Consider the following 25758-nt stretch of genomic DNA (forward strand, 5'->3'; position numbering starts at 1 on the left):
TGTGACAGGTCACGTGACGCATAAACCCACGGCGGTAAACAGCCGTTAAACAAACTCCCTAGGGAATAGTTAAATTATTGAACTTGTTTAGAGACTTCCTTCAAACTTAGGTTCAATTAAAAATGACCACTACGCAACAAAGCAAACAAATGATTCTTTTGGTTACGTCAAAATTGAAAATGAAATTGTCAAGAATTTAATTTGAGAGTTTTTTATTTTTAAATGGAGAACACTCTTACTCCGTCCGCTGAGGAAAAATTAACACTCATAATGAACGAGAGCCCTAGAACCGAAGTGAGGCAGTTGGACTGTGCCAAAAAAACATTCGCCTGTTTTGGTGCCAAAAAGGCTGGAGAGTCGGCAGATTTACAAATGCCGCGCGAACAGGCGGTACGTATTTAGTTAATTTAATGTGACCACCGATATACCATGCAGGACACACGATAAAATGACAAAAGTTTCTCTAAGGAGATTCACACACCTTTGGTAAGGCATAAAGCTAAAGTCAAATCAATTAAGTCGGACGAAAGTCTGTGGTAGTTGTCCTCCTATGATCCGTGGTTTACCTCTCCGCCGGTTAAGCTCTGGGAGGTCTACTTCAGTGACTGTTGGTGGTATATTGGGGAGACGTTAAGTTTTTTCCTACCGGGTGGTGGAGTTCGTTTTGTGGAAACAGCGTTGTATTTTGACCGATCTAATTAAACGTAATGTATTAGTTTAAAAATTTAATACATTTATGTAGTTGAATTCGCTCGATCGATTTGTTCAAGAAAGCTATGGTCATTTGTCATTAGGGTCACTAGATCCTATGATTTAACTAAAGAATATATATTTTTTTTAGTTTCGCTTTTATTTGTACAAGCAATGTCGCCGGTTTGTAGAAATCCCGGCTATAGTTGTAAATTAAATCGCATGTTTCGCGATTATGTAAGATGTTGTAATAAACGCGTTATCGAACGCAATGGGCGGCATGTGATCGCCGATTTCTTGGATTAGTTTGTTTGACATGTGCAAGAAGTGGAAACTTTTCCCTTAGAAAGTGGGCTACTTTAGCATTTATTATTTCCTTGCCGAATTTTTAAAAGTTCGAGAAAAGCCGCCATGTTTTTCCCGGTCAACGTGATATGGCGGATCTTCGAGAGTTTTGTTCTTATCCGCTAGATGGCCGGCGCGGTTTTATTTTATAATTTTTCCAGTTTTAAAACACGACCACACACGGAATGATTGCTTTCCCAGGTAACCGAAGATATGTCGCCACCTCCATATTCCGATCTCGGCAAAAAAGCCAAGGATGTGTTCGGCAAGGGCTACCATTTCGGCCTCATCAAACTCGACTGCAAGACAAAGTCCAATTCGGGCGTGGAATTTAACACGGGCGGTACGTCGAACCAAGAAAACGGAAAGGTTTTCGGTTCCCTGGAGACCAAATACAAAGTGAAAGAGTACGGACTGACATTCTCCGAAAAATGGAACACCGACAACACTCTGGGCACAGAAATCGCCATTCAGGATCAGCTGGTGCAGGGCCTCAAACTGTCCACCAACTTGAGCTTCGCCCCGCAAACGGGGTTAGTTCTCGTATATAGATATTGTCGGTTAATAGTAGTAACCTCTAAATTACAGAGAGTCAGAATGGTCGGGACGAAGCCCCTTGTTTGCAAATTTCTTGTTATTGGGAATTAATTTAAAAAAAAAAACTGACAACAGTGTCATCAGCGATTCTCTGAATTTTAGAGGTAAAATCAAATATTTGCAGATTGGCAGATTGTCCTTATGACCTAATATTGCATGGGAATTTGTATTTGCATTTTTTTTGTCCTGATCTCATTATTGCGTCAGCGCAGCCAAATCATTGAGGTAAAAATATTTATATGGATATGTTTTTGTAGGAAATTGAATTCTCTATAAAAAAGAAGCTCAGAAAATTTGAATTCATTTGAATGATTGATTTTTAAAGGGAATTTAATGTTATCCAAAAATGGCCTCTTAATATTTTTTTGAAGTTATTCCCTTTTAACTTGCAGAAAAATCGATTTTATTACCCATTTTTTTCTACTCAATGGATCAAATTCGTATTCTACATTATCGGAAATATGTAATATAAAATATATCATCAATACAATTACTAAAAATGATTTTAAAAATTACAACTATGTTATAGACGTTGCTGTTACACTGTTAGAAAAGGCTAGAGTGTTGTCATTCATCATAGTACTTAATAAGTTGAAGAAAACCCACACAAGTAGAGGGAGCCAAGTTTAAAATATATTCAAATTTGTCTATATTAACAAATATAATATACTAATGGGTAAAATATTGTAACTAAATAATTTTTAATAGTAAAACAATATAATTGTTTGTGATTTTATTGGTGATATAATTTTTTCGATTATGTAGACTAGAATAAAAATTGGGTGAAAAACGAATTACAAAAGGGTTTCATTTTTTTTTTCAAGTTCAATCTTGAAAAACTTTTAAAAAATATCCTTTCTTGTAGAGCATTCAATTCCATTTAAAAATCAAAATCGTTCGTTTTTGTGTATTGAGTTTTTTGTTAGTTACAAAATTCCAAAATGAAAACATTAAATAAAAAAAAACTTGATGGCTTGATTTCTTGGAAACGAAAAACATGCAATCAGGGTTTTTTTTTGAGGATTTAATTTCTTATTATGATATATTCAGAGAAATATTTTTACCTGCATTGTTTGACTGTTTTGACGCAATAATTAAATCAGTACAACAATAGACCTTCCATTAATATTAAGGGCTGAAACTTTCGCGATATTTTTTTTTTTGTTATTCTAAGTAAATTAGTGGTTCCCCAAGTGGTCTAAGGGGGCCCCCAGGAGATTTTATATGGAATATGCTATGTAGTCTATCAGAAAAAGAAGTCTGGGAAGCATCGTTCTAAATCGATATGCATATATTTTTTATAAATCAAAAAAATATTGGTGAGTGTCTAGTTTCGGTGAGCTTATGAGAGCCTTTGGTTTGACAAAAAAAAATATATATATATATATATATATATATATATATATATATATATATATATATATATATATATATATATATATATATATATATATATATAAGGAGTGGTAGTATGTCTTTGAGATAGATTGCTCAACATGATCAGGAAGTGTTTGATTTCGTCAATCTGTAGAACATGTTGTAGCCCAAAGCTAATCGTGTTGCAGGAGTAAATCGGCTCAAGTAAAGTCCGCATTCGTCAATGAGAGGGTCGCGCTCAACGCAGACGTCGACCTCAACGCAAGCGCACCAATAGTCACGGGTTCCGCCGTCGTCGGTTATCAAGGGTGGCTGGCAGGATACCAAGCCGGCTTTGACGCTGACAAGAAGAAACTGACCAAGAGCAATTTCGCACTAGGGTTCACGTCGGGAGACTTCACCCTCCATACCAACGTGTAAGTAGGGTAAGAAACCCCCGTTTCCAAAATTCCTTTGGTCGGGTGTTTCAGTGATGATGGGCAGGAATTTGGCGGCTCGATCTATCAGAAATTGAACCCCCGTTTGGAGACCGCCATTCAACTGGCTTGGTCGTCAGGCAGCAACAACACCAAGTTTGGTATCGGGGCTAAATATGATCTTGATCAGGATGCCTCCGTGAGGGTCAAGGTCAACAACGCGAGTCAGATAGGTTTGGGTTACCAGCAGCGCCTGCGTGAAGGTAAAATTGTATCCTTACTTGCCCTATTGAATATTTGTCTCGATATATTTCACTCATCAAATGTTAATTTTAAGTTTAATACGAATTTTTCTTTCAAAATGTTTTTGCTTTCAGGTTACGGTAAAGAGTTTCTTTTTAAACTTTTATATTTTTGAGAATGTTCTTTAATACATAGCAAATAGTCACTCTTAATAGTCAAGTTCTACCAGTGAGAGAAATATATAATGTTAATTTTAAGTTTAATAACAATTTTTCTTTCAAAATGCTTTTACTTTCGGGTTACGGTAAAGAGTTTCTTTCTGAACTTTAATATTTTCGAGAATGTTGTTTTATACATGGCAAATAGTCCCTCTTAATAGTCAGCTTCTACCAGTGAGACAAATATATAATGTGCAACAGAAAGAGACGCAAAGCGAAAGAAAATTTACCCAAAAAGTATATACAGTATCCTACAAAATTAGAGCGACTGCTGCTTATTTCATTTTCTTTAAAGACTGGTTTATTTTCGGTTCGTTAATCGACCATAACTCATTGAAGATTAAGTTTTTTCTTACAGTCTAATAGTACCAGATGTCTCGTTAATCTCATAGAAAAAAATGTGGAGGAGTAAAAAGCTGGAATATCACAAAAAACAAAAAAAATCAGGGTGAATGAAGTTGTTTAAAAAATTATACAAGATTTTCGGGGCCGTCGAAGGGTTATAAACTTGATCCGCCACGAAAGCAAAAGAAAAAACGTAGCAAGAAAATTGGAGAATGAAAGAATTGGTTAAAGCAGTCCACAGTTCTCGGCAAACCAGATTTGGGTACAGATAATGTGTCTTCGTGGTCCATCCACCGTCATTTCATGGAAACTGGTCTTGACCCAAAGTACATTTCTGATACAGTAAAACGCGGTGGTGACAACGTTATGGTTTGGGGTTGCATTTTTCACAAAATAATATTAAAGGGGCTCCATTTTTTATCATGCTGTATTAGAAGATATTCTGCAATATGTTGAATAGGAAATGCCTTTAAAGTTTATATTCCCGGCACGGTAACGACCCCAAAAACACACTGCAAAAAAAATTAAATAATGGTTTACAATAGACAATGAATGAATAATTTCAAATCTGATTGATCTCCTCAACGTCAGTTATTATTTGTCGCACCAGGCTTAATATTAGATTAGTCCATTTAATTTTGGTAAACAGGAAGTTGCTTTTTAAGTATTTTTATTAAAATATGTTGATTGCTTACACCAATATTTATTTAGAACATTGATAATATAACACATGTACTATGTATAGTAGTAAAAAATAAAAGTCGCTCTAATTTTTCCCAATACTGTATATGCAGAGAGTTCCAACAGTATGCTGCTTAACTTTAAACTTAACTTTCCTTGGGCTTAACTGTTGCTGGTAAAGATACATTGATTCGTTTTCAGGCGTCACTCTGACATTGTCCAGCCTGATTGACGGCAAGAACTTCAATCAAGGCGGCCACAAGGTGGGGCTGGCCCTCGAACTGGAAGCCTAATAGCCACGCCCCCCGTTTGTCTGTTACTTACCCCCCCAGTTAGAAACCCACTTTGCATTATTCTCAGCCGCTGTATTGTAGATATATGTTTTACCGAGACTTTTTAGTATTAAAAACTGAATGTTTTCTCCATTTTTTCTAAAAAAAAAAGAATAAAAATATCCGGGTATTTGTTTATCGCGAGTAGCGTCGACGCCTTTCCGGGGTGTGGGGAGGGTTTCCCTTTCGTTTTTTAGAGAGGCCCCGGAAACTGGCAGGGCAATTTTATTACGTGTCTGACCATTGTTGGCTACACAGCTACGACTTTTTTCGTTACACTTTTTTTTTGCTTTGGAACTGGTCCATACTGTTACAAAATAAAATACTTTATAAATCGAAACGTTTTTTATTTTTAAAGCACGTCAGTTGCGATCTCGAAGTCGCTTCACCTTTGGAAAATGGTGACGTTAGAAGCTCTTGCCAAATGTTGAATTCGGAAGATTGGTAACACTGCATTTGTTTAGAAATGCAGTGTCACCAATATAATTTTTTATGCTACCTATGAGCTACTTTATATTTTGGATAAGTTTCTATAAGGGTCTTCACGTTCGAATATAAACGACTGGAATTAGATTAGAAAAGCAATGTTGTTAATATGTTTCGATTAGGAAAAAAATTGCTCTCCTACGTCTTCGAGAAAATGACACTATGTCAAACGAATGCTCATTTATTGATCGGGATCGATGGGACAACAAATCCTGAAGGCTAAAAAGTGGGGGCCGTGAGTATCTCAAATTCAGCCTGACATTCTATGGAAAGCAGTAGTGAAAGGACTTCGGCGCATGTCCGTAAATTGCACAAACTAACCTGAATTTCGAAACTGAAACTTTATTTCTAAAGAGCGGTCTACACACTTTGTTTTTTGAATGTTTAATATGATCTGAGCATATTTTGACACAGTACTGCAAAAAAAATGGCAGATTAAAATTGAATACCTCCAAAATAACGAACTCTCAGTGGGGATCTCTCAAGAATCGTAAACCTAACCCAATCCCATAAGACATACGTTCGCCAAATTATCGATCGAACGTGGTCGCTTGTGACGTAAGCGAAGTCCTCTAACGGTTTTTGTGTATTCTGTCAATGCATTTGAAGGCGTATTAACCCGTTGTAGTTTGTGTTCTTTGAACAATTAAAATAATTTAAACTAGTGAGTAGTGCGCTTATGTTTGTGTTAATTGTATTTCTGTAAAAAAAACTTGGAAAAAACAGTGTTTTTAAGCTTTAACAAATACTTTAAAATTGTATGTGCTTGAGTGGCGAGAACGGAGAAAAACAGTATTTTTAACCTTAAATAAAGACAAAAGTTTTGTGTTCGTGCTGCTTATTAGCGGTGTTATTAGTTAGGAGGTAAGCTTAAAATATTACACATAATAATATAGGTAAAGGTAAGAAATACATTTCTTTTACCTTTTTCAGTGGGATAAGTTACATCAAAAAATAGTTAGGTGTTTCTGGATCCAGATGTGGCATGTATGGGTACAATAACAACTATTTTGATGAAACAGCAAGTTCTTGAAAATGTAGTTTTCATCGCTTTGCCAAAGAGAAAGATCTAGTATCCCGAACTATTTGGAATGAGTAGATAGTTCGATGTAGAAGAGAGGACCAACTTAATCCAGATAAAAGCAATGTCTGTTCAGTTCATTTTACTGAAAATGATTATGAAAGAGAAAGATTCTAAAAAAAACTGCTGTTCCCACCCTATTATTATTTAGCCAGAAGCCACCAACAGAAGCAGAATTATCTAGTTCAATAAGACTTCATACCAAAAATGCTAAAAAGAAGCTCAGCAGATATCGTCTGAACTTTTAGCAACAACATCGAATGCCACAAGTGAAATTCTAGAGAAAAATCCATCTCCACCTACCACCTGTAAATAGTTGTTATGTATGCCTAATATATTTTTTGTTTTTTAATATGTTCTTTAATATATTCAAAAATAGGGATTTCTAGTTTATAACTATCTGTTGATTTTTGTATATTTAAAATTATAGAATGCCTTAAAACACAAAGTTTTAGAAATAAATCGTTTTGTTCGCTAGTTTTATGTATTTATCTGCAACAATGTTTAATAAATATAGGTATTTCAAGATAATACATATAAGCCAAACTTGATTGCAATAGTATTATTTTTACCCTACCTGAGACCCTACCCTACGCTACTTCCCAATAATTATTAAATAAGTACTAAAACAAACAAAATGCTATATTAGCTACTCAAAATAATCAAAGTCCATCAAAATTCGGGTCAGTTTCAGATTATTTCCATGCATTTACATAGTAAACGCTCCAATACAGGACTTCAAATTTCTTACGAAATCAGTTATTCGAGCCCTCTGTCTTCAAGTAAAACAATAAATGCTTCCGAATGAAGAAATTGACAGATATTTTACGACAAAGGTAGTGGTCCCAAGATAAACGGCCCATCACATACATATGTACTTGCCACATAAAACACACTTGCATTTATATGTATTTTAAAATTGTGTTTTCTTTTTAAGGCAAAATAAATCTTTTCTTATATCGTTTAAGCTTTCGTTTATAATATGTACCATGTTCAAGAATAAACAAAAATAAAAATCTAAGCATGTTTTTAATTCTTTGATATAACGTACCTATTATTAAGGTCCCAGCTGGTACGTTTAACCTAGTTTTACTGTATTTCCCAAGACATCATAAGATTTACCTAAATGTCCAATAAAGGCTTTAATCGTCTACAGACGGAAGTTGTAGCGTCTTATTAGTCGAATTTGTTTTGAAATGACTAGTTAGCTTCAAAGGGTCTTGTGTTATAACCTTAGTAGAATGCGCGTAATTTCGGAAAGGTACTATTGTGCATGCATGTTTATTTTTGGGTTTTGTTTGTTGATTTTTAAAATTTTGCAGTTTGCACCAATATGGCTCCAAAAAAATGGTATAAAAGGGAAACTGCTTCATTAAATATGCATTATGCACCGCCACAGGCCCTGGCTGCAAGCAATCGGGTGGCTTCGGATTCGGGTTCCTATTCTGAAACTACGTTCACTCGATTTTCTGAATCTGTGCATATGGATAATACAACTAATAGCTATATAACTATATAAGTTTAGTTGCGAATTAAAAATACGACTTTCGGATGGGTGAGGGTTAATAAACGAGACAGTCTTGTATAACATATATATTTTATCTAAATAGGTTGCACTTATCGTTTTCAATTATTACACTAGGTTTAGTATGTACACGTAAAAATAAAAAAAAAGCACGAAACCGCCCGTCGGAGGGCAACAAAATATGCTGCAATCGCGTAAACGTAACCCTAATATGTACAAATAAAACTCGTAGGATTACGAAAAAAACGAAAACTACCGAAGTAGAATAGATTCACTTAAAAAACGTACTGAAAAAAAAAATGGCATCTATAAGTGAGGATACAAATATAACCTTAAAATTAGTTTTATGGATAAAAATATCACTATAACAACTTGGGCACGTATTTTGTTGAAGTTACCACTAGAAAAATGTACACTTTCCGTACTACTAGTGTCCGCGCGGGTCTCGGGGATGGTCGGGCATTCGTTGGACTCGCTTTTCGGCTACGTCACGACATTTCTTTTTTAGAAAAATATTTTAATGGCGACCGCGTCTTTACAAAACGGTCGTTTCGTTATACCTTTTTCCAAAATTCCCCACCCACGCACAATTTAACCATGGCTGTCATAAAACGCGGCCGCGCTCTACCCGTGAGCAATTTCGAATGAATGAAAATATATATAGGACGATAAAATATCGCGCGTTGTTCAACGAAAACTATAGGTTTCTGTCGACGCGTAACAATCCGTGTACTATGCAAACATTTGTTTATTCCGTATGCGACGCAACTCGATTAAATCCACAGCGACTTCGACTCCAAAAACCTATAAAATGGACTGTCCGGAAACCCCTTTTTCCATCGGACGACGATTTAGAATAGCAACAACAAAGCATAACCTCATTGGTTGAACGTCGACATTTTTTTATTGGGAATGCGTTTTGCGCACATCGAAAAAATAGACACGTTGCTATGGCCACGTTAAGAAACGCTTTCATTTTATTGGCTGGCCACTGAAACCCTGGAATGTTCTGGGCAATTTGGTACTAACAACTTAATCGCAGTCCGAGTAAAATAACAAGGGACGCCCGTCCATTTTGTAGGTGATACATTCGAAAGTTCGCGTTTGGAAAATGGATAAAAATGTAAATCGTAACGGGGCACCAATAAAATGTTTTGACAATCGCATTTCTAACCTCAAAAACGTTACATTTAAAATTCGCTAAATAAATTGTGGCGTTTCAAGCACCGTCACAAATAATCAAAAACCGGCGCATGTTCCGATTGATTTGCGAGTCGGATGCCAAAGTTTTGTTAATTGCAATAGGCGCCAAAATGAAATCGCGTAAGTTATAATTTGCGCTAATTATCAAACAGTGAAGTCGGCGGCGGGAATGGAATTATTGGCAGTTTTTAGTGGTGAGATGTCACCCACCCGGTCAAGCGCCCATAAAAATTAAGAAACCCATTTCCCTACCCCCCAAATAGAAATCAAGCGAAATCGTTTTGGGATGGGAGGAAGGGATTGGAAAAGGCGAGAATCGATATTTTTGATTTTGGCGGTGAGAAAACAATCCCGCGCTCTTACCAACTTAAATCGCGTAAATGCGGAACTAGGAAAAAACGGTGCGCCTATGTGTGATAGGGGGTCACGTAAGTGGCCGGGAATAAGCCCCGGCGGTGACCGATCTCGCCGTGCCACCAGTGCTGGTCGGAACGATCTGAAAATGATACTCGGTGAGTATTAAACTGGAAAATATGACGACCTCGGTCGGGTTACCCGTCACTGTGATGACGTCGCCGCGTTTGAACTCCAGCTCGCCCACTTCCTGGGGCGTAAAGTCGTACAACGCTTGCACTAGGTACTAAAACAAAATATCAAACCAGTTAATTTGCATGTTTCACGTCGCAACGCTTACTTCTTCAGCTACCATGTCCCTAAGTTTGACGTCCTGCGAACGGGACACCGATGACGTCCTGTGGTACTCGACGAGTTCATTTAGAGAATTAAACTTGACTACCCACAGGAAGAACTTCCCCTGGGCGTCGCGCAACACCTTAAAATGTTGCACCCCGTCTGAACATTTGACAGACAACGAAAAATCGCCCGGACTGGACTCGCTTATCCTTATTAAAAAGGCCCCCTCATGTTTATTCAGCAGCAACTTCTCGGCGTCAGCCCGCGTGATCCTCCCGTAATACCAACTACCAAAAAAAACGGCGCGAGAATTTAAAAATACCACGAAAAACATCGGGAGGCTCACTCGTGTGGTTTCATTTCTATGTAATTGCTAGGTATCAGTCCTTCTCTGCCGTCGAGTTCGGCCCTGTACCAGTTCATGTCATCTTCCATGTTGAGGATCTGCAAGGCGACCCGATTCAACGTCACAACAGAAAAAATACGCACCGTCAATATTTTTTCAAGGATTTTACCTTGAGCACTTGGCCTTTTCGGAAGCTGAGCTCGTCGTCGGCGGTAGCGTTAAATTCGTGCTTCGCCACGGCTTCCATCGTGCACACTGCCAAAAAAAATCACTCTTAACCGGCAGCACTGACGTTAAAAATTAATAAAATCACAAATAACCGCACAATAACAATGTCCGCGCCGTGAAGTGAATCACTCTAGGACAAACGTCAAAAATCAGGTGGATTTTAATCGATATTTCGACCGGCTTATCGTGTCCGCTGCACTATTATTAAACGGCCGCCCACCGTAGATACGAAAACATCGTCGTTAATTAACGTCCCAAGTTCGATATTTCCGCGATTAATATATTTTGGAATCCTTCTAAAGTAACAACTCGCCTTCCTCTCCACGAGAGATGAAATTCAACACTATCGTCACCCCGAAATCAGACGAAAACACACGAAGTCGCGGCGACCCAAGATTCGCATTTCAAAAGCTCATTTATTCCTGAGCAATTATTTAGCGTTGGTATTTCGAATAGCGTCGCGGAAAACTACGAAAATATTATGTCAAGTGTTCACTGGCAAAAACTAATGGGTGCACTTGGTACTACTTTTCGCTACGTAGAAACGATAGAATGTAGATGCGTTCGCTATGACGTTTATTCTGCCTTCTGTGACGCACGACTGGTTGCAGAAAAATAAAGCGATTCAAAGAAGAAGCACCGGTTATGCCGTCTTATTGCGGGTTTTTAATTAGGAATCGTCTTTTCAAATCCACGACTTCATAGCGTTTGCGTCTCCGTGAATTTTGTGGGTGCTGAAAATACTGGTTGTTCTACATGACATTTCACGGTCTAGTAACACAAGCGTCGACGTCATAACGATTGACCTAGAAGCGACCGGCTGAGCGCCGATCGAACTTACTATCAAATCGGTCTGTTTACGCATGTATCTGTTTCCGTCTGACAATATGAAATTTACGATACCTATTTTAAAAAGAGTCAATCAACGTCGGTGCGAGATTAATCTGGCGCGGTCCGATCTTTTCGTTACGAAACAAATGGTAAGTATTAACGACATTCCAACAAACGGGGTAATCGGGGACAAGCAATCTGGGTCGGTCAGAAAATGCCATTTTGGTGAAAAAAAGGTTAAATAGCGCGGCGTTGTCAAGTCATCGAACGTTCAAAACAAAAATAAACAATTACGGGGATTACTTTATCGGACGTTTGAACTTTATAAATATGACTTATCCGAAACTGTTCAGGGGACGGCCAAAAACCGCGGTTAATCGTTTTATCCCCGTCGAGATCAAAGGTCCTCGCTGGAACGAACGCATGTACTTTTTGTCGTTATATAATTAATTTTTCAAAATTAACGTTCGCAGCGTTCCGTCGGTTTTGGTGTTGAAATGGTCGTGTTCGGTGCCCTTTCCAACAGTAAGGTTCATATCAGCGTTTTATTAAATTATGTAAATACATACAAGGCAATTTAGGTTACGGTAATTCTAGCCTGGAACTTTTATTGCACATTCGCATAAACGCGGGCGCTATAAATAGACAATAATTTAACGCCAATTGAAACGAATTATTGGAAAATTTTGAGGTTACTTTCGCACTGGCCTTTGTTTGGTTTAGTGTCACAGACCTCTAAAATCCTGCGGTTTGCACGGAGGTATCAAGCAAATGAGTTGCGGACGTTTTACAGGATTAGCGTCAGAGATGCCACCCGTGCCCCCCGCAAAACCAGAGTTTCCCAAATTTGTCGACTCCCTTTGGTGCGTTTACATCGTTTCCGTCGTAGCCGCTTGGAATGCCGAATTCAGTAAGTTGAAAACGCGTAGCAACTGACGAGACGCGTGTTCTCTATCTGTGTACTGTGTGCCAACGTAAAATAACACACGAGACGCAAATCTGCGACGTTAGTTCTCATTAGCTTCAAAATAGCGCTGTTATCAGCCCACCGCGGTACACATTAAGTAAACACCTACACAAACGGAGATATACTTTCTTACTTCCAATTGCAAAAAATTTCTTAAAGCCATATGACTATAGCTAAACTTGAAGCGCCTTGTGCAGCCATGTTACTTTTGTAGATTTGGCAATCATCACCACTAACTTTGCGCCATTTTCTTTCTGAACAGCGATCTACACATACTTAACTCGTTTAACGAAATCTGAGTATATTTTGAGAAAACGTCACGAACTGTCAGCGGCCATGTTGGATGTTGAACCTCAGAATAACCCAACGCACAGAAAAGACAAAACGATTCGGTCAAAAATTGACAGGAAATGTTAGGCCAATTTGGCTACGAGCTGCTTTGTTGTCAGCTCGCAGATCTTTGCGTATTTGTTTTGTAACGTAAAATATGCCTTTTATCGGCTGTAGTAGCAGATCCTGTCATAAAATGTCTCTGTCTTTTTAATAAATATTTTCTCAGTGTACATTGGGGGACCAACTTTCTGTCTGTCGGGTTATTCTGAGACTGAACGCCGCTGGGTCAGATTGCTTGAAAACGGGATTTCAAATGACGGCACCTCAATAATTTTTTCGTTCATTTTTCATTCAAATTCGGTATTCTTTCAACCCTTAACTTTGCGCGTCTCTACCGCTTTTTCGTTTTTCAGTTACCTACCCTTTGGATCTCATCAAAACGCGACTTCAAATACAGGGTGAGCTGAATAAAAATGGCGAAAAGGTACATTCAAAATGGCCGCGTGCGCGCGTATTCCAGTCGAATTTTTTAGGTTCCGTACAGGGGCATGTTCCAGACCGCGGTGGGCATCGGCACCGAAGAGGGGATCCACAAATTATGGCAGGGCGTCCACGCGGCTTTCATACGTCACCTGATTTATTCCGGCACGCGTATCATAACCTACAAGGCGCTGAAAGAGAACGCATTCAAGCAGAACGCGGCCGACCCTTATTTTCCGCTATGGAAATCCGCCATTTGCGGGGTCAGTGCCGGCGCATTCGCCCAATACATCGCGAGTCCGACCGATTTGCTAAAGGTTCAGCTGCAAATGGAGGGCCGGAGACGACTGATGGGGCTGCCGCCCCGCGTGCACGGTTTATGGGACGCGTTCAGGCAAGTGTGGTCGAAGGGCGGGGTCCGGGGTTTGTGGAAGGGTTCCGTTCCGAACGTCCAAAGGGCGGCGCTGGTAAATCTGGGCGATTTGACTACTTACGACTTGGCCAAGAGGTTTATTATGAGACACACGAGCCTATCCGACAATCATTTCGTTCACGTAATGGCCAGCTGTTGCGCGGGCTTCGTCGCCGCCTCTATGGGCACCCCCGCCGACGTAATCAAAACTAGAGTCATGAATCAACCTCTCGACGACAGAGGAAGGTAACGCTGTACACTCGGTTCCTTCAGGGTCGCGGAGATGTGAAAGGTCTCTTTGCAGAGGTCTGCTTTATTCTTCCTCCATCGACTGTTTGAAGAAAACGCTGCAGACCGAAGGGGCCCCCGCACTTTACAAGGGGTTCGTCCCAATATGGATGCGAATGGCGCCTTGGTCTCTCAGTTTTTGGCTCACGTACGAAGAGGTGGTTTCGTTGGTAGGCGCAAAGAGCTGGTAGTGTATCGCAAACTAAGTGCCAGGCCAAATTAAACTCTAATACTCACCGAGGTCAATTAAGACTGGGACCCTGTCGTCGCGCTTCTTACCAAAGACAGGGTTAGAAAGAAAAAATAAAACATATAGGTCCACGTAGGTTATAAAGGACAATGCCTGAATCTCAGCCTAAATAATTATTTAATTTCGTGATGTTACTAGTAACCAAACGAAAGTCTTATGCCTATTTAGCATGCGTTGACGTGAAAAAAATAATTTTTTTACTTTGAGATTCGCCTACTGGATCGCTTGCCATTTGCTGGTCCTTTAAAAAACTTTCGATTGACATTCAGTTTCCCCCAAGAATCGTAAACCTAATACGATTGCGTAATCCGCCAAATCTCTCGCTGGCTGTGACGTAGGTGAAGTCCTGTATTGGCGCGTTTACTATGTAAATGCATGAGTTTTGATTGACTTTGAGTATTTTGATTAACTAATATAGCATTTTGTTTGGATAATCACTTGTTATTTTTATTTAATTTGTCAACATTAAATCGTTTTAGTACTTATTTAATAATTATTGGGAAGTAGCGTAGCAGCTAGGGTAAAAATAATACTATTGCAATCAAGTTTGCCTTATATGTATTATCTTGAAACACACATATTAATAAAATATTGTTACACATAAGTACATAAAACTAGCGAACAAAACGATTTACTTGTAAAACTTTGTGTTTTAAATATACAAAAATCAACAAATACTTATAAATTAGAAATCCCTATTTACCTAATACCTAATAACTCATTTTGTAAGCCTCTTTCGTAATCATTTTTAGTAAAATGAACTGAGCAGTCATAGCTTTTATCTGGATTAAGTTGGTCTTCTCTTCTACATCGAACTATCTACTCGTTCCGAATAGTTCGGGATACTAGCTTTCCCTTTGGGAAAGCGATGAAAACTACATTTTCGAGAACTTGCTTTTTCATCAAAATAGTTGTTATTACACCCATATATGGCACTGTTCCAGGCATACCTAACTATTTTTTAATGTAACTTATCCCACCGAAAAAGGTAAAAGAAATTTATTTCTTACCTTTACCTATGTTATTATGTGTAATATTTTGAGCTTACCTCCTAACTAATAACACCGCTAATAAGCAGCACGGACACAAAACTTTTAAATCTTTGTTTAAGGTTAAAAATACTATTTTTCTCAGTTCTCGCCACTCAAGCACATACAATTTTAAAGTATTTGTTAAAGCTTAAAACCACTGTTTTGTCCACGGTTTTTTCTACAGAAATACAATTAACACCAACATAAGCGCACTACTCACTAGTTTAAATTATTTTAATTGTTCAAAGAACACAAAATACCGTTAGAGGACTTCGCTTACGTCACAAGCGACCACGTGCGGTCGATAATTTTGGCGTTGGATTGGACAATCAATCCTATTAGGGTTACGATTCTTGAGTTTCTCCCAAAAATCGCGGGAAGTCATGGAAAGATTACAGTGTTAAGATTTTGGTCGTTCCGCGTCACGGATTATAGAATCCGTGTGTACTTTGAGGATAGAAAATTTATTTTTTTGCTTTAATTTAGACGGAGAACAATAGTACCGCACTGGATGTCTTAGATCCTTGTTTTTAATCGGCCGCAGACTTAGAATTAGGTATCTCAAGGAGTTTTGTTTTGTTTTGCTCAATTTAGTCAGCCCGAATATTATACTTTTTAGTTTATATAGTTTATATATTTTAGTATAGTTTTTATATCGTGAAACATCGTGGCGAGATTTTTAGCGCAATTTACCGATAAAATAGGATAAGGTTTTTACTCAATCAAGGAAATATTTATTTTAGTAATCGCTGGGTAATTATAAGGTCGTAGGTGTAGCAAAATATTGCGTATTAAGTCAAAATATATGCACAATAATAGAGGTGTTCCATTCGTAATTAATAAGTGTTATTTATGTATAAATTTGGGGTCGATTATGGAAATTTTATGTACTGTACAAATGTAAATAATTTTTTAAGGGGTGTCTGCTCGCAGCGGCGGAACAGAAATATGCAATTGTCATTGTTTTTTTTTTGTATATTTTTTTTTGGTTCAATAAATGAGTTTCATTGAAACTTCATTGGCCAGGACTGCTAGGATCATTCGGTCAAAGCTTATACTTATTATTTCACCCGTTTCCTGACTTCACCTTCTTCATTGCTTTTCACAAACAGTTGAATATGATTACTATGGCCATTCGCCCATTACCGACGTCCGGACTTTTTATTGGTCAATGTCCAACACGTAAGAGAAACTAAGCAAAAATTGTTCTCAACTTGCAAAAAAGGACTTTGACCGATAACAAAAAACGGCTAAAGTCTTCATAAAATATTTAGGGAACAAGAATCATACAATTGAAACCGTTGTCAAAACTTTTTGGGACGATTACAAAGGACTCTATCGGGAGCGAGCGAGGGTTAAACCGCCAGAATGGCAATGGTCACGACAGAATCATTGCTGAAACTAACTAAACAAACCTCCATCCGCATCACGTAATGGTTAGCACAGCTGTGGGCAAAATATGCCGGCGTATAAGTGGTTGTATACCTATGCCACGTACAATGTACGCTGGGCCAAAAAGACGTTTGGAATATAAGAAGCGGAAGATACTTTTATACAAGCAAACTACAGATTAAATTAAAATTAAACTAAAACCTCTGGGTCTGCAAAGTGTAATTGAGTTAAGTAGACGAAAATCTCTGGTTGAAGCAATCTAATATTATCCCAATATTCAACTGTTCCCAAAATAGACTCCCATAATTTTTAGGCATTACGCCTGAACGGGGTGGTATTGTGTTTTTCTAATATTGTATCATAACTCTTTTTATTATACAGAGTGATTCCGAAAAATGAAACTATTTGGCCTTCCGTAAATATTTGCAAAAGTCTGCGATATTGAAGATTCAAATATACGACTAAGGGATTAGATACAATATTGAGCCCACTAACCACGACAACTAAGTCAAATAAGTTCTGAACGATATGCGATGTACGTATCGTTAAATAGCATATCATCATCATAGTCAATATTAAAATTAATCGCACAAATTTTGCGTAAAACCTAATCAGGGATCTGTCGGATCGAGACATCTTATACATATAAGTTCAAATTTTTGGCAATTGCTTTTTAATCGTCTTTCGAGTGTTGACACGATAACCACCATGAATACCACAATTCAACTTTTGTGTTTGATCGTCTCGATCGATTTAGGGGTGAGTATAATTACGCCGTTCGCTTTTAATCGACCGAGTTGTAAGTGTTCAATCACTAGTGTGGCCAACTGTTGGTGTCGTTACCTGAAGGCCTAGTCCAAGGAAGGGAAGATGTCAGTCCCGGCAACAGGACCTTTCACGCCTTTCAAGGGATACCGTTCGCTACCCCTCCTCTGGGATCGTTACGGTTCAAGGTATGCGCACGTTTTACACGTTGCTGATTTTATTATTATTTTTTGTTTAGCCCACTTTACAGATGAAAAAATAAAATTTTGAGTTAAACGTGTGGATTGGGAGGCGGTGTGTTAACTTCATTGGCGTCGGATACTGTGGACAGTTTTTCGCTATTAGAGACACTGCCAAGCTGAACAATATTAACGGCCATCGTGGACGTTGTCCGTGCATAGCTAAAATTGCCCTTAACTCGTAAAATATACATCATTGTAGATACAGAAAACCCTAAATTTCCAGACGAATGAAAATCAAATACTCACCGTTCATATACGTGAAAATACTGTTTCCAAAAGGAGGCAGAAGGTGCCAAATCAGGCAGTAGTTTTTTTTAAAACAAGGCAATTCGACCAGCTTACAACCCTGTTTAGGGAGAGAGACATATTTCACACGTGCACTTCACATATTACTTAATTTGCAAAAGCTACTTGAAAACTTACACAGAATCCTCGATTGGAATAAGTAAACACTCGAGTGTATGTTTTCGACTGCGCAAAGGCCTTATCTGGAGTGCAAATTGAACCAATTAATGTACAAAAAAATGTCAATTAACCATTCGATTGTTTTTCGTCTTTCAGGCGCCTTTGCCAGCGGAAAAGTGGAGCGGTATTTTGAACGCGACGAGGTTGGAAAACATATGTTATCAAGTCACTCTCGACTCAGACGACGAGAGCGAAGACTGCCTGTATTTGAACGTCTTCACGCCAGTGCTGACGGTAAACGCGGCAACGTTGTAAATACCGGTCCCGTCAAAATCTTTTTTTTTTGCATAAGTTGGCTTTTTTTTTTTAATTTGGTGGTTAATTTTCTGACGCTAAACAATGCAAAGCATAAGCAATACACTGTACGGCACAAACGCTGTACAGGTTGTCCCAAAAACGAAGTCGGGAAAAACCGAAAATCAGCAATTTCATTTGAATTGTTTTGTGGCATTCAAAAAAAAAAAACGAAAACAAATTGCAACTTTTTCTTTCCTACAAATTGACATTGTTAAGTTTTAAGAATGACGTTTCGGCATTGTGTGCCTATCATCAAATTGATTTTTTTTTAAATAAAGAGCTTGTCATTCGGAAAAAACGCATTTATTATGGTGTTTAGTAACAATAACAATATTTGTTAAATTTTCGAATTTTAATTACATTTTCGTTGGCGACTAATTATTGCAGCAGCAACAGAAGACGTCTTTAAAATAAATATAAAAAATATATAATTTCTTTGATCGCGAATGAATTTGAGCCGCAGCTCATTTATTTCATTCGGTCTGATCCAGTGGATTTATATCTGGACTTCTGGCAGGCCATCGTACAGCTCCGCGTTTTCTTATCCACTTATTTGGAAATAATGTGTTACGCTGTCCATTGTGAGGAGGTGCGCCGTCACAATAATTTTTGGTTCGTCATCAAACTGACCGATAACTTTATGATTAAAATTATTAATAATTTATTATTTTTAATAGAAAGTCATCATCTGCTCCAAGCTTATCTATGGAGCCAATTATAGAATTCTAGATGCCTAATCTCATCACCAGGTCTAAGTTTTTCCCTTCAGTGGACTAAGGTCATTAACAAAATTAAAAAAAAAACAATTAGAGATCTAAAATCTTCCTTACATTTCTCGGTAAAACTTCCGAATTCTGGAATTTCTGGAAACACTTGAAAACATCTGTTTTATAAAACCTATAATCACACACAACAGTAAAAAGTAAATGACGGGTTAATAATTAACAACTATGTCAAGACTGACATAAATGTTTTTGTTTCATAGCCACCTTATTTTTTTGTGTAAATTTAGCTTTCTTGCCAATTTAAGGGCGATATTGTTTAGTAAAATATCGAGTGTGATACAGATGACGGGCGTTTTCGAAATTCTATTTAACCGACTTCGCATCTTCAACATCCCCGAATTTTGACGTGCCCGTTTGTAAAGGATGCTTTAAAAATTTGATTTCCGCATCAGGATAAGACTTCGAGCAAACTACCTGTGATTTTCTGGATATATGGCGGCGGTTTTAGTCACGGTTCGGCGAAGAACACTGGTCCAGACTTCTTCATCGAACAAGACATCGTAATGGTGTCGTTCAACTACAGGGTGAGGACCGCTATAATAATAATTCAAATTAGTCGTAGCTTTGGGATAATGAACGCATTTCTTTAAAACGAATGGCACAAAATTCAAAATTAGAAAAAAGTCCTGCGATTAAAATCTTTTGTGGATTTTATAGGAAAATTTTTCCTCTCATCCATAAATCGGTTTTGGACAACAATTTGGTAATTTTTGAATGCGATTAGAATCATGACAAGTCAGACAGCAAAACAAATTTAACGACGATGAAATCAATGCGTATCATTTTCTTTTGGCATGTTAATTTAGATGTTCTGACACAGAAAATAAAATTAAACCAAAAATTTAATTGCGTTCATCACATTTCGTAAATTTTCGGTGGGATCTGAGAAAAGGTAAGAGACGCAGGGTAGCTTAAATTTGGGTAAAGCTTAGTTTGGTAGATATGCCATAATATTCCCGAAATAACTTGACTTCGATTTTGAATTTTTAAAAGTTTGATTTGTTTGTTACGTAAATCACATTTTGAGAGCTTGTTGATTGTTGCTAATCACCGTATTGTTGAAAATATAATTTACTAGTAAGAACAGCGAGATATGATAAAAATTGATAACCAAAACGATATCGGGAATGTATCTGAACGAGTATCGCTAAAGGAAACGATCTTGTGGAACTTTGATGAAATTATTGACGAACAAACACAAGAACACAGTGGAGATATACGCACAATCATTTCTACATTTCATTGCTGATGGGTGTCAACAACTGAATTGATGATTTTAAATTAAAATGTTTGTCAATTGTTTTGAATTTTTCTTACCATATTTTTCACATGGAAATGTATTACGATTGTATAATGTCAATTAGCTATACGACGTGTGTTTAAAAAGGTGGTTAATGGTGTCCCCTTCAAAGTAAACCGCCCCAAATATAATACCCTTGTGCCCACGTTTTTTCCAATCCGTCAAGCATTTCTGGTAAGCACTTTCCTCCTTTCATTGATTTCTTGAGTGCTTGTTCTTGTTCCTGAGGTGGCTGAAGCATGATTGTCGTTTTTTTTTTTGGCCACAAGGAACGATTATTGAGCAGGTGCATTATAGTGATGCAAAATCCACGAATTGTTTTCCCCCTGAGGTTTTCTTTGTATTGCTTCTCGCAAACCATGCATAACTTCAAGAATACTCTTTACTGACCGTACTACTTTGTGGTGAAACTCTTGATTTATTACACCACGAAAATAAAAGAAAACAGTAAGCAAAACCTTGATATTATGACCTTTTTGAGCATATCAGGATTCTCATTGACGGCCCTTTTGTTTAAAATTAAGTAGTTTCGGAACAGCATTTTGCTGCTACACGTTTCATGAATGGTTCTTCCGAGTTTAAAATATTTAAAATATACGACGTTAGCGCCAAAATTTCCCGGCCTGACATAGATGCAGCTCCAATATCACGATAAAACTTTATCTTCTTTTAAATATATATCTTAGTAGGCTGCGAAAATAAAATTGAAGTCTCGCGTCAAATAGTTTTTTATTAACAGCATTTTAAACAAGACGTGAAGGGTTAGCACCTAAAATTATTAAAGAAAGGCTGTGTGTACGGCCAAAGTTTTCCTTCGTATTCTGTAGTGAAAGAATGGGCAAAATGTTTTCGAATGGGGCAGGAGTCCCTTGAAGATGATTCAAGAACTGGTCTACCACGGAGTGGAACGTATTGTTGCGATTGTGGAAGAGGTGGTATTGAGTGATCTACGTTTAAAGCTTTCTGATACAAGTGTTCGTCGAATCCAGATTGTGAAGGAATTCTTTTGATAGATTTTAAAGAAACTAATACCACTGTCAATGGTAAATATTACGTAACATTATTACATAAATTGCGAGACTGTATACGTGTAAAACGTCGAGGAAAACTTGAACTGAGGTGGCTTTTACTTGATGAAAATCCATTTATCAAAATAGATAAGAACTAAAAGTTCAGATTTTCACGAAAATTTTTTTTTAACGGAAAGTGGTTGATAAAGTATATATCTATCTATTATTAAAACAAAAGATAAACTCATTTAACAACGCCCTCTTGCGAATGCAATAAAAACCAATTTGACGTGGCTATTTTTTTAGTAAATATCTTTCCAAAACTCCCACGAGCATTTACTTTAAGTTGTGGTCGAATTTTTCGTATTTCTACAAATTGAAAATGTATATACAGGTCGGACCGTTCGGCTTTTTGTCGACCGGTGACAACGTGATCCCCGGAAACGCCGGCTTGAAGGACCAATTGCTCGCGTTGGAATGGACCAATCGCAACATCCATCTGTTTGGCGGCGATCCCACCAAAATCACTCTGATGGGGGGCAGCGCTGGCGGCGCTAGCGTCGGTTTTCACATATTGAGTAAACGTTCGAGCGGGTTGTTCAGGGCCGGTTCGGCCCATAGCGGTTCACCGATAAGCGTCTGGGCGTATTTGGCCGACGCCAGGACCCACGCTTTCGACTTGGCTTACCGGGTAGAGGGCATGCGGATCGCCGACGACAGCGACCTCCTAGCGGATTACCTCAGAAACGTGTCGGCCAAGAGCATTGACGTCGCATCTACCAAAACCGACGAGGTGAGCGTAATAAAAAAGTTTAAGAGTTTGTAGTTCTTTAAAAAAAAACAACATTCAAAGTTATTACGCAAATTTTCCTAAAAAAAGTGTAAATTTACAAACTTTTTATAACTTTAAATGTCTAAATGTTTCTTTACTCTTTTCTAAGAAATCAAAACTAACATTTTTGACACACCCTTCTGTCACGAAATTTCGAAAAAAATTCACACCTCTGTCGCTTAAACTTTTGTTTTTATCAAAAACCTAAAATTTAAAGTACAATGGAGTATCGTACAAATTCGCCCTGTTCTTAAGAAATTTGGTAAAAAATGTATAAATTTACAAACTTGCAAAATGCAAAAAAATATTGCGTTTTTACAAGAAAAAGATCAAATTAACACTTTCCTTACGAAATATCAAAAAAAGAGTGTTAATTCCACTTTTTGCACATTGAACTTCACCCTTTTGTTACGAAATTTTGTCTAAAGGTCCGTAATAAAAGAGTGAGTTTCAAGTGTCAAAGAATTGTGAATTAACGCTTTGTTTTTCATTTTGTAAAAATGCTATACATTTTGAGTTCCTAAAAAAGCGTAAATTATATTATTTCCATTTTACAAAAAAGGCATAGAAAGCAAAGTTAATTTTTTTTAAACAAATTGCTACATTCAGACTTCTTTTAATAAATGTAAAAAATGTTTTAATTTATCTGTTTTGAATTAACGGAATTTTTTTCAACCTGCTTTTTTTGAAACTTTTTTCTGTCACGTGACCTAGATACGAACTTCTATATACACAGTTTGGCCATTCTAGTGTGCAACATATGGGATTTTTTTAAATAATTGCACAACACAAATACTAATATTGCTAAAAGTTTTTAAATGATCTGTAATCATATTAGGTGTGCTTAAGATATTTGCAAGTCGAACAGTATACAGCGTATTACAAAAAAACAAAAATGCCACAGGAGTAAAGTACTCTTATTTCAAAAAATTGAGAAAAATGTCATTAAGAAAAGTTCTTAGAATTAAAATTTATTCCTTAGTATCAAAACATTCCCTACTAAGATAAAAAGAGTTTTTTGTTTCAATTACGTTAATATTTTATTTATAATAATAAAATCAATTTAGCCAATTTTTGTTCCAGTTGCATTTGTATTTGGAAAATTATTTTATTTTTGCTGCCTACTAAATATGTTTTTACTTAAAATTTGTTATTATTCCTATTTTTTAAATTCTTTCGTTGTATATGTGGTTAAGTTAGTATATAACATTAATATTGTTATTTACGTTTTCTATGGTTATCTGTGATTACATTAGTACATTTTTGTAATAATAATTTTTTAAAATAGAAATTTTGCCACTTAAATGATGACTTCTTCGTATGCCTATTATAATTAGTAATGCTTTGGCTACTTCATAATAATTTTTATGGAATTTTTCAGTGTTAATAAATATCGTTGCAATAAACTTCTACTTTGTGTTTCGCTAAAAATTATAAACAAATAGGATGCAATTGGAACAAAACTTTGCTAAATCGATTGGATTTTGAATAATTTGCGACAGTATTTAAAATTGTTGCACAAAAAGGAAATTAACTTTAAGTATTAAGAAATGATCTATATTATGATTTTGCTAAAACTCGGAATAAGAACAAAAGGAACCTAGATAGCATTTCTGCGTGCATTGAGCCGTTTAGTTATTATATGCATTGAACATGGCGACATTTTTTGTCTACCTGTCTAACCAAATAATAATTTTCCCACTAGCACTACAATTCATCTTGTGGCAAATACTTGAGTGTAGGGATTTTTAAATATTTTTAATTACCATATAAATAAACCATATTATTCCTATTATAAGTACTTGTGCGAACAATGGCAATTAATTGTTATCAAGAAAACCTGTTAAGTACCACAGATATCAACAAATTGGTGGAGTTATTTGTATGGAACAAAAATGAGCGATCAACCGTCAAAGACCGTGGACCGCAGAGTGTCTTTCTGTCCTGGTTTTATTTTCATCTGGGGGTTTCTAATTTCAGAAAACGGCCTTGCCGACTGTCGAGAAGGAGTCTGACGATGCGTTTTTGACCGACGAAATGTACGAACTGCTGAACTCTGGCGACTTCAACAGGGTGCCGTTGCTCATAGGCACGGTGTCCGAGGAAGAAATCCATATTGCCGCAAGTAAATAAACAAATTTCGCCCCACTCACAGAATAAATGTACAGGGATACATCAAAAAGTTATTGGAACCTATAAATTAGTCGTAATGTCTTTTTAAATATTAAAACATTTTTTCTTTTATCTCTGCACTTCATTACCGGGAAATCTTTCACTTGGTATCCTTGCTCTGGCGCTATTTTGCATATTCTTCTGTAGACCTGGACGATTTGAACAACAGGCTGGCGGTCATAGAGAAAGATCCGTCAGGCCTCGTCCCCAGCGGGCTTACCCTCTCCACCAACTACACCAGGTCCGAAGTGGGCGAGGAAATTCGAAACCTATATCTCGCAGATAGCGAGGCAGACGAGGAATTGGGGCATGTCGTCCGAGTGAGTATCTAGCGACGAATCAGTTCCTCTACAAATCAATTAATCGCTTTTACGTTTAGTATTACAGCCACAATCAGTTCTCGCGGGCTGTAATTCGACATGGTGAGATGCAGGCGGCTCACACGCCCGTCTATTTTTACAAGTTCTCTTACGTCGGCCCCATGGGCTACACCAGCAGCAACGTTAGCATTAAAGGTAAGGCGCCGAAGCACCAACCTTATTGGTTCTCCTTATTTATATTATTCTCTTTATTTCCCTTTCAGGAGCCGAACAGATCGATCATTCTGGCGAGAAGTACTACATCAGCAAAGTGACCTCCGGCGAATACGATAACTCGGACTTCTCTAAGTTCCCGGCCTCGGATGTGCTAACCTTAAGGCGAATGGTGTCTATGTGGTCCAATTTCGTCAAATATTTGTAACGGTGCTAAAACGGAGAGGAAACGAACAATTCTAACAGCTTCGATTTTAGAAATCCGACACCCGAACCGAGCGATTTGCTCCAGAACGTCACCTGGCCCTTGGTAGTTCCCGGAGAGTACCAGTACTTGGACATAGACGAAGATCTGGTGGTCAGAAGCATTCCCAAGCAAAAATACTATTTAGCGTGGAAGGACATATTTGACAAATACGGAGCGCGACCTTTTCTTACGTATTGAAATTTGTAATAAGTTATTTTATTTTTATAATAATATATTTATTTTAAAATTTGTTTTTCCTCCGCCCATATCTATTTCTGGGCTTCATTGCCCGAATAAATACATACAAGACCGCAGTAGAC

The 25758-nt window shown here is 37.4% G+C and overlaps 4 protein-coding genes across 6 annotated transcripts; 3 read left to right on the top strand and 1 right to left on the bottom strand.

The window, feature by feature from the left end:
- The first annotated feature begins 547 nt into the window (after window positions 1-547).
- LOC132699560 (voltage-dependent anion-selective channel-like) lies at window positions 548-5584 on the top strand. The gene is made up of 5 exons (XM_060666353.1): window positions 548-704; window positions 1237-1568; window positions 3198-3425; window positions 3480-3688; window positions 5114-5584. Exons 2-5 carry the CDS (start codon window positions 1249-1251, stop codon window positions 5203-5205), a joined length of 849 nt encoding a protein of 282 aa, XP_060522336.1. The 5' UTR covers window positions 548-704; window positions 1237-1248; the 3' UTR covers window positions 5206-5584.
- A 2805-nt stretch (window positions 5585-8389) lies between these two features.
- Window positions 8390-11355, bottom strand: LOC132699370 (growth factor receptor-bound protein 2). Its single transcript, XM_060666035.1, has 5 exons — window positions 10748-11355; window positions 10579-10676; window positions 10234-10519; window positions 10095-10179; window positions 8390-10035 (listed from the first exon to the last, which is right to left on the bottom strand). Exons 1-5 carry the CDS (start codon window positions 10823-10825, stop codon window positions 9947-9949), a joined length of 636 nt encoding a protein of 211 aa, XP_060522018.1. The 5' UTR covers window positions 10826-11355; the 3' UTR covers window positions 8390-9946.
- Window positions 11356-11541: 186 nt separating this feature from the next.
- On the top strand, window positions 11542-16436 carry LOC132699369 (mitochondrial uncoupling protein 4). 3 transcript variants are annotated; one of them, XM_060666032.1, is made up of 5 exons: window positions 11542-11786; window positions 12431-12547; window positions 13351-13421; window positions 13471-14075; window positions 14134-16436. In XM_060666032.1, the coding sequence occupies exons 2-5, from the start codon at window positions 12445-12447 to the stop codon at window positions 14306-14308; spliced, it is 954 nt and encodes a 317-aa protein (XP_060522015.1). In that variant the 5' UTR covers window positions 11542-11786; window positions 12431-12444; the 3' UTR covers window positions 14309-16436. The 3 variants fall into 3 exon arrangements, with proteins under 3 accessions (XP_060522015.1, XP_060522014.1, XP_060522016.1); XM_060666031.1 differs by lacking the exon at window positions 11542-11786 and adding an exon at window positions 11875-12162; XM_060666033.1 differs by lacking the exon at window positions 11542-11786 and adding an exon at window positions 11877-12167.
- Window positions 16437-17237: 801 nt separating this feature from the next.
- LOC132699768 (juvenile hormone esterase-like) lies at window positions 17238-25681 on the top strand. Its single transcript, XM_060666651.1, has 10 exons — window positions 17238-17549; window positions 17609-17743; window positions 18359-18496; window positions 19737-19868; window positions 22049-22447; window positions 24467-24611; window positions 24806-24978; window positions 25038-25173; window positions 25242-25395; window positions 25450-25681. The coding sequence occupies exons 1-10, from the start codon at window positions 17499-17501 to the stop codon at window positions 25634-25636; spliced, it is 1650 nt and encodes a 549-aa protein (XP_060522634.1). The 5' UTR covers window positions 17238-17498; the 3' UTR covers window positions 25637-25681.
- Window positions 25682-25758: the final 77 nt, after the last annotated feature.

Source organism: Cylas formicarius, unplaced genomic scaffold, assembly GCF_029955315.1.
Source record: "Cylas formicarius isolate icCylForm1 unplaced genomic scaffold, icCylForm1.1 PGA_scaffold_3__17_contigs__length_32017465, whole genome shotgun sequence".
In the NCBI taxonomy this organism is placed as follows: Eukaryota; Metazoa; Arthropoda; class Insecta; order Coleoptera; family Brentidae; genus Cylas; species Cylas formicarius.